This window comes from Stenella coeruleoalba, assembly GCF_951394435.1.
Source record: "Stenella coeruleoalba genome assembly, chromosome: 15".
Lineage (NCBI taxonomy): Eukaryota > Metazoa > Chordata > Mammalia > Artiodactyla > Delphinidae > Stenella > Stenella coeruleoalba.
The window spans coordinates 45,487,646-45,500,905 of NC_137161.1; the positions used below are offsets into that span (position 1 = coordinate 45,487,646).

General features: G+C 40.8%; 1 protein-coding gene across 3 annotated transcripts in view; it reads right to left on the bottom strand.

Annotated features, from left to right (window-relative positions):
• The window catches only part of XRN2 (5'-3' exoribonuclease 2), an 82,347-nt gene that overhangs the window by 14,898 nt on the left and 54,189 nt on the right, over positions 1-13,260 (bottom strand). For all 3 annotated transcript variants that reach the window (XM_079944169.1, XM_079944168.1, XM_079944170.1), the window contains 3 exons: positions 6,710-6,778; positions 6,485-6,616; positions 4,516-4,643 (listed from right to left, as the gene is read on the bottom strand). In XM_079944169.1, the coding sequence (XP_079800295.1) occupies positions 4,516-4,643; positions 6,485-6,616; positions 6,710-6,778 (329 nt within the window). The remainder of the gene's footprint in view (positions 1-4,515; positions 4,644-6,484; positions 6,617-6,709; positions 6,779-13,260) is intronic.

Genomic DNA, 13,260 nt, shown 5'->3' on the forward strand with positions numbered 1-13,260 from the left:
CCAGAGAAAAGCTACAAGGGCACAAGGAGTTCCCACATACGCCTCACCCACTTTCCCCAAATGCTGGCTCATCAGATGACACTAAAAGGAAAAGGCAAGTTTTCAAGTGGAAAAAGATACTTCCAATACAAAAAACCCACACACAAACTCATAACCAGACTATAAAAGAACTCCTACAAAGTAAAAAGAAAAAGGTAGACAACCCTGTAGAAAAATGGACAAAAGACCCAAACAAGCACATCACCAAAAAAGATAATCCAAGCAGTCAATAAACATGAAAAATTGCTCCAAGTCACCAAGAAGAGGCTAATTCAACGTGAGTGAGCTTCCACTACTCGTCCAACAGAGTGGCTAAAAGCGAACAGGCTGACAACACCAGGGGCTGGTTAGAGCAGGGAGCAGCTGGACCTCCCCCCGACTGCTGCGGGGATGTAAACCGGGCCGTGTCTGGCACTTCTCACGAACGGTGACCGTGCACATAGCCCTGACCCTGCAGTTCTGGGAACGGACCGACCAGAAGCATTTACAACACGCACCAGGATGTGAGAGCTTCACAGCGGTCCATTCCAAGCACCCCCAAGCTGGGGACCAACTCCACACTATCCCAACTGGACAGATAAATGACGGTCAGTCACATAATGGGACACAGGAAGCAATGAGAACAAATGAACTCGCGCTACAGCAACAGGCAGATAAATCTCAGAAGCAAAACATACAACTTTTTAGGACAAATTTAAAAAGGGTAACGTTGTTAAGAGACTGTTAGATACTACGTTAAAAAGAAAAAAGACAAAACTAATCTATGGAAGTCAGGTTGCCTTTAATGGGCAGGGGCAGTGGCTGGGGGAGGACACAATGGGGGGCTTCTTGGGCACCAGTAACTTTTTAATTAATTAATTTATTTGGTTGCGTTGGGTCTTAGTTGCGGCAGGCAGGCTCCCTAGTTGAGGCAAAGCGGGCTCCTTAGTTGCGGCTCGCCCGCTCCCCGGTTGTGGCATGCAAACTCTTAGTTGAGGCACGCATGTGGGATCTAGTTCCCGGACCACAGATCGAACCCAGGCCCCCTGAATTGGGAGCACGGAGTCTTAAGCATTGCACCACCAGGGAAGTCCCAACTTTCTGTTTCTTGATCTGAGTGGTGGTTACATGACTGTAATCATTTCATAAAAATTAAACTGTAGGGCTTCCCTGGTGGCGCAGTGGTTGAGAGTCCGCCTGCCGATGAGGGGGACACGGGTTCGTGCCCCGGTCCGGGAAGATCCCACATGCCGCGGAGCGGCTGGGCCCGTGAGCCATGGCTGCTGAGCCTGCGCTCCGCAACGGGAGAGGCCACAACAGTGAGAGGCCCACGTACCGCAAAAAAAAAAAAAAAAAAAAAAAATTAAACTGTACATTTATGATTTGGCACTTTATGTATGTTACATTTTAATAAAAAGTATATGTGAAAACATGTATAATAACCTAATTTTCAAAAATTGCATATATGAAGAATTAACAGAGAAACTGCTTATTTCACGATCATGGATTTATTGGTTTTTAAAATATTTTACTATTATACACCATATTTTATTTAACTAATGTGTATTACAGTTAACATACATTTAAAACATAAGTTAAAAAAAAAAATCAGCCTCCCTACCTTCATAATCAGTTCCAATGCATACTCTGTGACTAATTTTATATTCTAAGCTTAATATCACCTGACTACTTGCAGTGTACTTCAAGCTCATTATTTTCTCTCAGCCTGGAGTATTCCAAATTCCCCCTTGTTGGCTCAATTTAAATATCGCATCCTGGCTGATTTTTTTCCATAAACTTTTTCACTCCTCCCATCCCCACCCCCTTTGAAAAGATATGTTAAATACAATGAGAGTCCCAGCACTGATCCTCAGGTGACTCAATGTTTACAAGTCACCAGGCAGAGAGGGCCACTTGTTTCTTGCTCAAAGTGAATCCCTACTTCACAAAGCATATTTCCTATTTTTTAATGATGTAATTAAAGAGATTCTAAGTGGAACAGATTCTAATCAAAGTTTCTAATCAAAGCTTCTTTGTAAGTATAAACAAATTTTATCTAATTAAGTGCTATAAAACAGCAAATGACGAGTTAGTCAAAGTAATAAAAGGGAAGAGGGGACCCCACTATTTTAAATAAAATGCCCAGATGCTGACAAGAGTTGTCTGTTTCCACAAAAGGCAAACTAAGAACTCTAGAATTGCAGGCCCTGAAAGGTATGAAATTCTTTACCTCTGGTATGACCTTGATAAATAAAAGAACTTTCTGACTTCTTTCTCTTACTGTTGGGACAGGATCCTGCAGGGTGGAAGGGGACCTCGGATGCAGTACTTAGATTTATATGAATCCCACACTGAGTGATTTTCTGGGAAGGGACTCCATGACTTTTACAGATTCTCATATGGCCTATGATTCCCTGATTAAGCACCACTGATCTAGGCAATATTTCCCCAAGTGTGATACATGTCACAGGTGGTACAGAAGATGATTTTCTGGGGGTCCATGAACAAGCCTGTTCTCTTCGTGATTGTATTCATTTTGATGTATATTTGAAAACATAGAGCAAGCACATCAAAACCATAATGTATTGATACACTTTACAAATTAAAAATAAGTCAATTTAAGTTAGTGGGAAAAAAAGACTTCAAAGTTTTAAGTAAGATGTCCAGGTGCCATCTGGATAAACTATGGTTTATCCTGCTGGCAGCAGGCCAGCAACTGGGCCTTAGGAAACAGGAGGTGGAAGGAAGCCACTTAGCACAGAGCACGTGTGCTTTCACCTCTGCTACTCAAACCTCTTGCCACACCTCGGAAAGTCTACTCAATGCAACAACCTCAGAAATTCCCCACAACCATGGTCTTGCGGAGTACTGGCTAAACTAAGCCACAGAGATTATACCTGGTTCTAGCACTTGCATCTCATTTTGTCCCCGTATTTGGAAGCTGTGATACCAGTAGAGATAGAAGTAAATGGCAAAGAGCCACAAGGAAAAAGGAACTGATAAAGAACGTCTGAGTAAACAGCTGGCTTTAACAATTAGCTGGAGATGCTCTCACCGCTCACTGGTGAGATCTCAGGGCACAGATAACTCCTACAAAGTGATTAGACTTTTCTGTTGTATGTGGTACATGTTGATACATATTCCGCATGCATTACAAATGGAAATACTCAGAAATGCTATTTGCTAAATTTTCGGGGGAAAGCAGCTGAGGGAACTACTGTAACCAAGCAGATCTCCAAGAAGCCCATTAAACCCTGTGCCCCTTCTGTGCTTCCTTCACTAAATAGAATAAAACCGCTGAAGTCCACAGATTTCATGGTGGAGTCTAACAATGCGCCATTCAGTGTCATTAAGCCACACAGAGAGACACACAGACAGACAGACAGACAGAACACGGTGAAAACAGGACCCTGAGAGAAGGAGACCATCAGAACTCCTTTCTTACAGGGCTTCAGGTTAAAAATGGTTTTGTAACTAAATCAGCATGCAAACAATACTAAGTACAAAGCATAAGTATTTCCCAACAATCCTCACTTTAATCTGGTTCTTTCTTTGACAGGTGTAACTGGTTTAAAAGGAGTTCTAAGGGTTCTCTGCAATAGAGTAGCCCTTCCTGTTTTTTCTAAATTTGATTTTTATCAACTATTTGAAACATTCAGAAAAAAACTTAAATGCTACAACAATTGGATTTAACAAATGTTAGCATCTTGCCACATTGTCTCCCTCCTCCCCACGCAGGGGCTGACTGGTGGGGCAGCAACCAGACAACCCGGAACGCAGAAGCACAGGCTTCACAAAGGAAGGGCTCTGAGAACTTGGCACGTGACCTACACTTCCCTGAAAATGAGCCCGGCCACAGAGCTCAGACACAACAGTTAATGGGGATACAGTTTAAAATTAATACAAAGTCCGAAGCCCAACACTCAACTATTTTCTCCCATTTCCACTGCAATCCAAATGCCATATAATCACTTTCACAGTTAACATTTCTGATTCACTTCTGCCCACAAAACAAGTTATAAGGGGTCAAGGAAAGGCCACAGTCTTCACAGAACCACAAGGTTAAAGGCATATTTCTACCTAAGGCAACGCCTGTCTTTATGTTAGGCAGTTACTAAGATACGATTTGAATTAAGAAACAGATACTGTTGTCTTTCAAGTAATTCCAATTCCATGTCTACTGCCCCATTACCTGTATTAATGGATAAACAGGAGCTTGTTTGGCATACCTTTTTCTGCATATGTTCACCCAGAAGCAGATTTAGAAATGAAAATAAGAAATCCAATTCATATTATTCAATTAACTATATACAGATAAGATAAAAATATCTGAAAGTCTGTATGAAGTATTCTCTTATAATTCTTCTAAACATTACGTTTTTAAGTCCACTATGTCTGCACTGACATAATAAATCTTTTTAGCAATGAAGATCAGAAGCCACCCTTTGTTGCAGTACTTAATTTAGCAGGTAAAATAATCCATTACTGAAAACTTACTTGACATAAGCTTTGGAATCTGGGCTTGTCCTCTCAACAGTGGCCGGTACAAGTTTCCCTGGTAAGTCGCAGGTGGTGGTGCAGCATTGCTGTAAACTCCAGTTCCAGAGCCTCTGGGCATAACATGGCTATAAAAGGACCCCCCAGCCAGCAAAACAATTATATAGACATATATCCAACACGTAATAAATAAATGTTGGCAGCCGTCTTTGTACTATTAGATCTGATTAAGACAATGCAAATTTAAAAGATTTATAATGGACAAAGTTCAAAACAGTACCCGATAATGGTGACAGCAAATATTCACTTATCACACCAAAGATTTTTAATAATCATGTAAATATTAATTACTTTATGCAAAAAATAATCTGAGTCTATTTCTCTTTTTTTGCATTATATTTTGTTTTGTCCTCAAAGACCCATGCTGTTGCTATCGCTACGCAGTTGACCCTTGAACAACGTGCGTTTGAACTGCGCAGGTCGACTTATAGGTGGATTGTTTTCAATAGTAAATACCAGAGTCCTATACAATCCACGGTTGAGGATTTTCGACTGCTCAGAGGGTCAGTGCCCCTAACCCCAGAGATGTTCAAGGGTCAACTGTATATACTACTACTCTATATCTTACTATTTTCAGTTTACTACTGATATATCAAACATTTCCCTATATCTTTCATAGTCTTCCTAGGTGTTAACATCTATACCTATAGAATATTTACATGTTGATATCTCATATTTTACTAAACTAGTCCACCATTTAGTACCAGTAGTATAGACAACAATGCCTAGAGAGATCTGGGCATATAACCAGGCTCCTCTAAAATATCTTCTCAGGATAAATTCCAATAAGCAGGAATCTGGATCAAAAGTTCAGAGTACCTTCAGAACTTAAAACTCTATTTAGAGGTATTTCTATGTTGCTTTCCAAAATGGCTGAAATAATGCAAAAAAGAAATCTTTTAAGAATATTTTAGATTTGCATTTCTTTTACTATTAAGAATGAAGACGACCAACCAACCACAATAGAAACTATCCTAAGCAGTTAATCCCCACAACAACTTCATGAGTTAAGTAGGTGTGATTATGATTCCCATTTTACACACAGGAAATGGAGGCACAGGGCGGTTCAGTAACGTGAACAAACATATCAAGTGGTAGACAAGGCATCTGATCCAGACGTTTAGGATCCAAAACCCATGACCCCACTGTCCCTTACTAGCCACTGTATAAAGTACACGCTGCTGATGGTAACCTACTGCCTAAATCCCATTTTGAATCTTAAGGTTTTCCTATGAATTGGAAATATCTATTTTTGAGTTATCATCATTAATTCATAGATGATAACTCATTAATATTTACCCCAGCACATTGCTCTTTTTATCCCAGCTTTATGTGTTACCGTTTCAAAGCTCCCTCTTTTATATACGGTTGTCTCCATAACTAGGAAAAAGACAATTTGATAGCTAATAAGGGCAAAGGATAAAAATCAGAAATTCACAGCAGAGGAGATACAAATGGCCAGCAGACATCTTAAAAGAGACTCAACCTGACTAACAGGCCAGAAAACACATTAAGGCAGCACGGAGACATCAGTGCTTGGGTACAAGCCCCGGAGGTGATGGCTCTGCTCAGAGGTACTGGGGACACCCGGACATGAACTCGGCCAGAACTTTCTTGAGGGTAAAGAGCATGTTTTATTCTTTTGAAATAACAGTCTTCTAGACAGCAAAATCTCTTAAGAGAAAATAACGGAATTCTCAAGCAACACATAAAGCAATATACAGACCAAAGAAACAGAAGTGAATTTTAAAAAATGAAGAAAAGCAGAAAAGTATCAAAGTCATTAAAATATCTGCAAAATAGTTGTATTTAATTAAATATTAAATATTTGTGGCATAAATGCTGACTTAATGCTTTGTGGAAGACCCAGAAAAAGCAAAATACACACACAGAGAAACCTACCACTCACCCCAAAGCCCTGAAGGCCGCTGGATCCAGGTGGACGGGCCGCCGGTCCCGGTTAAAGCCGAGCTGGGGCTTCCACTGCCGCCCATTGCTGGATTTCTCCCAGTCGCCAGGTTTCAGTACCGGTGCAGGTTTTCTAACCATTTGAAAATACAAAATTTAGTTATAGGGATGAACTTCGTTTACACAAAATAAACCTGGAGAGTTTTATAGATGCACTGTTGTTTACCTTGCTCCCGGAAGCATTATGGCTTTAAAAACGTAATCTTCAGCAAACTGTGGGTCTTTAAAATTAATACTAGAAGAGAACAATACACATTTTAGTGATTACACTGGATTAGCCTCACTTAACTATCATGTAAACTCAGGTACTTTTCACCGTTATTTTATTTATTTATTTTTGGCCTCACTGCGTGGCTTGCAGGATCTCAGTTCCCCCACCAGGGACTGACTCTGGGCCCCGGCAGTGGAAGCCTGGAATCATAACCACTAGGCCACCAAGGAACTAGGCACTTTTGACCTTTACACAGAATAACTAAAATTCAAATGTTCTCCAAAAATGATCTTAGGGGCTTCCCTGGTGGCGCAGTGGTTGAGAATCCGCCTGCCAATGCAGGGGACATGGGTTCGAGCCCTGGTCTGGGAAAATCCCACATGCCGAGGAGCAACTAGGCTCGTGAGCCACAATTACTGAGCCTGCGCATCTGGAGCTTGTGCTCTGCAACAAGAGAGGCCGCGATAGTGAGAGGCCTGCGCACCATAATGAAGAGCGGACCCCGCTCGCTGCAACTAGAGAAAGCCACGCACGGAAACGAAGACCCAACACAGCAAACATAAATAAATAAATAAATAAATAAGCTTTCATAAAAAAAAAAAAAAAAAGAAAAGAAAAGAAAAAAAATGATCTTAGTCACTGGATTTTGCCAAATTGCCAAATGGCTAAACATCTTCCTCACCAAACCGCCACTAATTTCCAGGATGGCCCTCGTGTAACTTTCTGTGCAACAGTCATGTTCAAGCTAATTGTGAGTGATCACAGAGAAATAACAGACACTGCCTGCCCAACTCTTGAGAAATTCCAGTATAATATCAGAGACAGGTCCAAGAGGTTTCCAACAACAAAAAATAAAAAACACCTTTCATTTTGTTCAGGCCATGGGAAAGACCCTCCCTCTGGCATCTTAGAGAAGATCAGCTCTTGTTACAAGAAAGATGCAAACAACAACAGAAACATTTGCAAAATCAAAAAAGAACACAAATAATCCACAGGGGAAAAAACACAAAACATCCCAGTTGGAAGCCTGTATCCTGCTCTACTAATGTGTGTTTCTGTGATAATGTAACAGTCACCATTTGAACACTACACAAAGGCTGTACATTCAGACTAACAAGCTGGGCCAAACTCCTTTCTGGTGGGGGGTGTGTGTGTGTGTGCAGGCGCCTCCCAAAGCACACAAGTCTTCCTTCTGACACAGCAACGTCTCTTCTAGGACTCTGGATACGCGCCTGGTTTATACTTAAGGATGCTCATAACATCAGTATTCATAATGTTGAAAAACTGTAAAATCTAAGTGTATGGACAATAGTGGACTGGTTAAAGAAACTATGGTTCTTTCTAAAAACGGTATGCTCAATTGATATTTTTTAAAATGTAACAAAATACTTAATGACGTGGGAAAAGTACACATGCAACAGACTAGACACACATTCACCAAAAGGTTACTTGCACATTCAACCATTTCCTTTCCTTCTTTTTGCTTTTTTATATTCTCCAAAGATCCTCCAAAGATTACAGATTACAGTTGCAATCAGTGAAAAAAGGTTTTATTGAACTGGTTGACATTTTAGATAGCTAACTTTTTTTTCCTCTTCAAATACTGCCACTTAAAATAATTAGGGCCCATCTGCTATACAGAAATTTTCGTTGCAGTAGGATTTAACTGTATATTTTAAGTACACAAAAATAGTTTCATTTATAATAAAGATGCTATAAGCTCAAGAACAGCTGAACAACACTTCATTTATTCAATCTGTTCCTCTTACAAACTCACTCTTCACCGCAACTGTCTTTATCTCAGATGTTCTCTATTCCAGATGGCTTAGGGCAGGGCCAGGCACGACAGGCAGTATGAAAGGTTTAAGAGGGTGAAAGAGAAAGAGATAGGTATCTGGGTCTGTTAGGGCTTTGCAGATACATAGTAAAGAGAGAAAACTGGGGACTTCACTGGCAGTCCAGTGGTTAGGACTCCGAGCTTCTACTGCAGGGGACACAGGTTCGATCCCTGGTCGGGGAACTAAGATCTCACAAGCCACGTGGAGTGGCCAAAAAAAAAGAGAGAGAGAGAGAGAGAGAAATCTGGTGATAAAGCAAGACTTGCAACTAAAGTATCTCAAAATACTTCTCTTAGTGTCAGCAGGCCTTTTCGGCAGTTTACCAAACAAATTTTCAGAGTGCCCACTGCATACACGGTCTCACGGTGGGATCAGGGGCACAAATGCTGACCAAGCACGGAGCCTGCCTCCCCTTCTAATAGGGGAAATAGACAGAAAAGGTTTAATAACAGTTTAATAAGGAAGAAAGTGGAAAAGGCAACAACAGGCACAGGAAAGATGCTGAATCAAAGCATGTGAGTGCACATGCCTTCCACACACACGCCCTTGTGAGTGTGGGCTAAATGCATGTATGTATGGGGGAGGGGGGCCTTTCACCTGGGACCAAGGAAGACAGCACCTAACAGGCTATGGTTGAAGGTGGGACAGGACTGGCTGCAGGATGGAACAGACATGGAAAGGGGTAGCTCCGTTTAATTGGAGCAGCCTTCTCAATGGGGATCTGGGAGAGAAGTAACAAGCCCTACAAAAAATGATTTGAGTGACTACATACATTCTCAGTTCTCCCAAGGAAGATACATAACCAGTGCCATTCTAAAGGCACAGGATACAAACTGGTTCATTACATGCAGTAGATGCTTTAAGTTCTCAAGACTTAATTCTCAGGTGGGACCCCGGTTGAGAAGGGCTGAACTGGAATGAAAAAGTATGTGAACAGAAGTGGGCAGTAAGACGGCCTGGTTGAACTGGAATGTTGTCATGAAGGGCTTGTTCTGACCACAACGTAAGGCCACTTCAAGTTGTCAGAGAGTAAAAGCAATCCAAGATGCAATTCAGAAAGAACCACCCGGCCACACTGCATTAGAAAGATGGGGCGAGAACCAAAAGGAGGTCACAGTCCTAGCCTAGGGAATGCTGGGCGAGCTAAAGAAATGGCAGGGCTGGAGCTGGAAGGAAGATCATGCTTAGGTGAGGGCTCTAGGGGAACACCTGCAAGGCGCGCATAGAAAGAGCTGAAACTAAGAAGTGAAAGAAACAGCCAAGTAACAAGCTCCCAGGGAGAAGAGAGAATCCCAGGTCATAGGGATAATCTCTCTCGAAAGACAACGGTTACAAGAGGTTTAATGAGAGCCGAAGGTAATGTTTGAGAAAACAAATCCATTTATTCATCAAATATGTGCAGTTTATTATATGTCAATTATTCCTCAATAAAACTGTTTTTAAAATTCCACTATTCATGTTCATGCTCTGAAAGGGAAAACATTTCCAAGCTAATAAGAAAACAATCTCCAATATCTCTCCCACTTCCCCTCAGAACTACACTCAACAGTGTGATCTTATACTTAATATGGTTCAGGCCATTGGGAGACAGAAAAGGAGTATTTAAAAATAAGTTTGGAGGTCCCCCACTGAAGGGACAAGGGACACAACTTATGATCTGAAAGATTAAAGCATTCATTCCCCTTGGATCTTTGAGAACAATTTGAAGACTTATTCTCTCCTAGAAAGAGTTAAGCTTTGACTGGTTGTGATATTTTTTGTATTTTAATTTGTTCCCCAAAATATATACTAAGAACTATTATGTTTCTAGAAACTAAAGTAACAACAGAAGCTAAAGCACAACTCTACTGTACTTTTTTCCAATGTGATAACATCAGCCACAACTTAAACTTCCTAAAAGTAAAACAGACTTAGGCAGGAACCCATTAGGCAAAGGTCCAAAGGGTAACTTTTTATTTGGATCCAAACTTTCAAAGTGCTTTTGGTTTTTTTCAGGTTAACGTAATTCAAATTTTTACAGGCAGAGCATTAAAAATAATGGAAATAATTCCATTATACTAAAATATATAAATAAAAATAACGGGGAAAAAATATAGATTACTCTGAGAAATTCCCACCATTAGAAACAAGAGGCATTAATTGTGGAGAGTTTACTGGGGAGGGAAAGCAGTAATATGGAGATTAAAGTCAGAAGCACCCTCAGGGAGGAGACGAGTTAACAGAAGAACCTCTGGACCCAACAGGCTTCCCGGCTAAGGTCAGAGAACGGTGCGTAGATTCATATTGTTTCATCTAACTGGTGAACAGCGGAGGGGGTTTAACCACTCCCTCGAGGTGGAACAGCGCCGAGTCAGCCAGCATAAGCTTTTACCCTCCAGACCAGCTCCGACGAGGGCTTGTACAGTAGATCCCCTCCTTGGTTAGGTAACCTCCCTATTATTTTAATCACTTAATTGTCTTCATAAACAGTACACCTAAGGACAATATAAATTAAAAATTTTAAACCTAAGCATAGTTGTAAAGTAAGGAAACTGAACAGTGCTTTTATTTTTATCACAAGTAGCACTTTAGACACTTTGCAGCAACGTCTCAATAGAAAAAAACCAGAATGCACAACACCTTTTCCAATTCCATTCACTTTAAGAATTATCCTTATAAACGCTATTTAAGTACTACTATTGTTTGAGAGTGCTAGGACACATCACAAAGAAAGCAGAAAACTCCAGAAATCTTTTCATTTTTACCTTTCCCTGATACATTCCATAATTAATGCTCAATCAGCAAACCACTGCAAACTGTTCACGATTCATATACTTGACATTTTAAAGCACTTAAAGAGTTTATAGGACTTAACAATGTCTTTTCTGACATCCTATCAGAGGAGGTTAACCAGCTGTGTCCTATGAAGTATTACAGGCAGTGAAAGTTAAACCCTCCCAAGTGTTCCCAACCATCAACTCTGTTACTGATTCCGTGTGTCCTCCACTTCTTCAGGTTTTGGATCTCAAGTTACCTGCTTGCTAACCATGAGTCTTACAAACATGGCAGTAATGGTCATTACATTAAAAATCTATCTTCACGTACATCCACATTTTAAAAACATCTCCTTGCAGACAGAAAACATTCTATCCCTTGCCTGATCCATCCAAAAGTGAACACAGAACGTTTGAGAAGCAGTCCTCTGAAGAAGTAAGTCTGGGCTCTTAGAAGAATCTGGCAAACACAGGTTCCAACACTATGAAAGCCAAGCTTTTACATGGGTTTAGAAGGATGCCAGGTGCCATGAGAGAAAAAGAGAAATCTGACAATGCTACTAATGAAAACATCTCTAAAGATTACATAAACCCAGATTACCTTTGAGAAGAGAAGAAAAGCAATGAAGGGTAGGCAAAGGGAAGAGCATTCCAAGCACTGGGAGGAAGGCACAGAGATGAGTGGGACACGGAAGGGACCAGCCTAGAGAGCAAGGAGGAGGTGTCCCTGAGGAGCTGTGGGCACTCAGGCACAGAGCACGGCTCCACCAAATTAGGGCAGGAACCAAAGATCGCCGAGGGGTGGCAGTGTTTAAGAAAGATGAGACAACAGATTCAGTGGGAAGGAAGGTGGCATTAAAAAAAAAAATCAGCTGGGAGAGCACTACGGTAATCCAGGAGGAGCGAGTACAGAACAGGCTCACTGGGAAAAGCCAGATATGAAAAATAATTGGGAAGAAAAAAATATTCCAGAGCAGTGGTGTAGGTACATGGAGTCCTGTAAAGTGAGAAGCCAAAGCTCCTAAGTCTGGGCATCTGGGGGAACAGGAGGTCGAGGGACAGAACGGAGAGATGGGCAAGGAGGCGTGTGAGGGGCGCAGAACAAAGCAGCCAGTGTGGACACAGAGTCCGAGGTGAGACCAAGGGAGTGTGTGTGCATCTACTCCCCCAGATGGATAGAAAATTGTGCTGCTACACCAGGAAGATAACTTTTTTGTAATTTAAAAATCATATACAGGTTTTATATGTTTAAATTTGACAAAGAATTATTCTAAAATACTATGCTAAGCAAATTACAATGGTGGAGGAAGAGCAGACTGAGGAAAATTCAGGGAGATAGCTCAGCTCTGTTCAAAGTTAAACTACTACTATGTTGAACGACTTATGGAATCAGAATTGGAAAAAAAAATCCTAGGTAACTGCTGATTGTATTCTTTAAGAATCCTTCTATGAATTTAAGACACTTCAATAACTTCTAAAATATACTTTCTCAATACTATAGATAAGACCTAACACGATGGGAAGAATCTACCTAAAGTCAATGTGAGGAAACAACTTCTCAAACATGGAATGCAATACCAGATGCATGCAAACAGAGAAGGGGGAAAATATCAAGAGTCAAAACAGAACTGGCAGCTGACTATGGAAGCTACCTTTTCAGATTTTTTGTTTATAAAGCAAAAAAAAAAAAACACTGGGCTACACAAGAAACCCTGAAACAAACACACGCAAAACTACAGTAAACTGCATCTCAGCCTCAACATGACCCCTCAGAGAAAACACTGAAAATCACCTCATACGGTAAGAGTTAACACTTTGGTCTTTCACGAAATCTCTAGGAAATCAACTCAATTAAGTCAATTTTATTATGAAGTTATATTCAATATATACTTGAATATACAGCTGAATCTCAGAT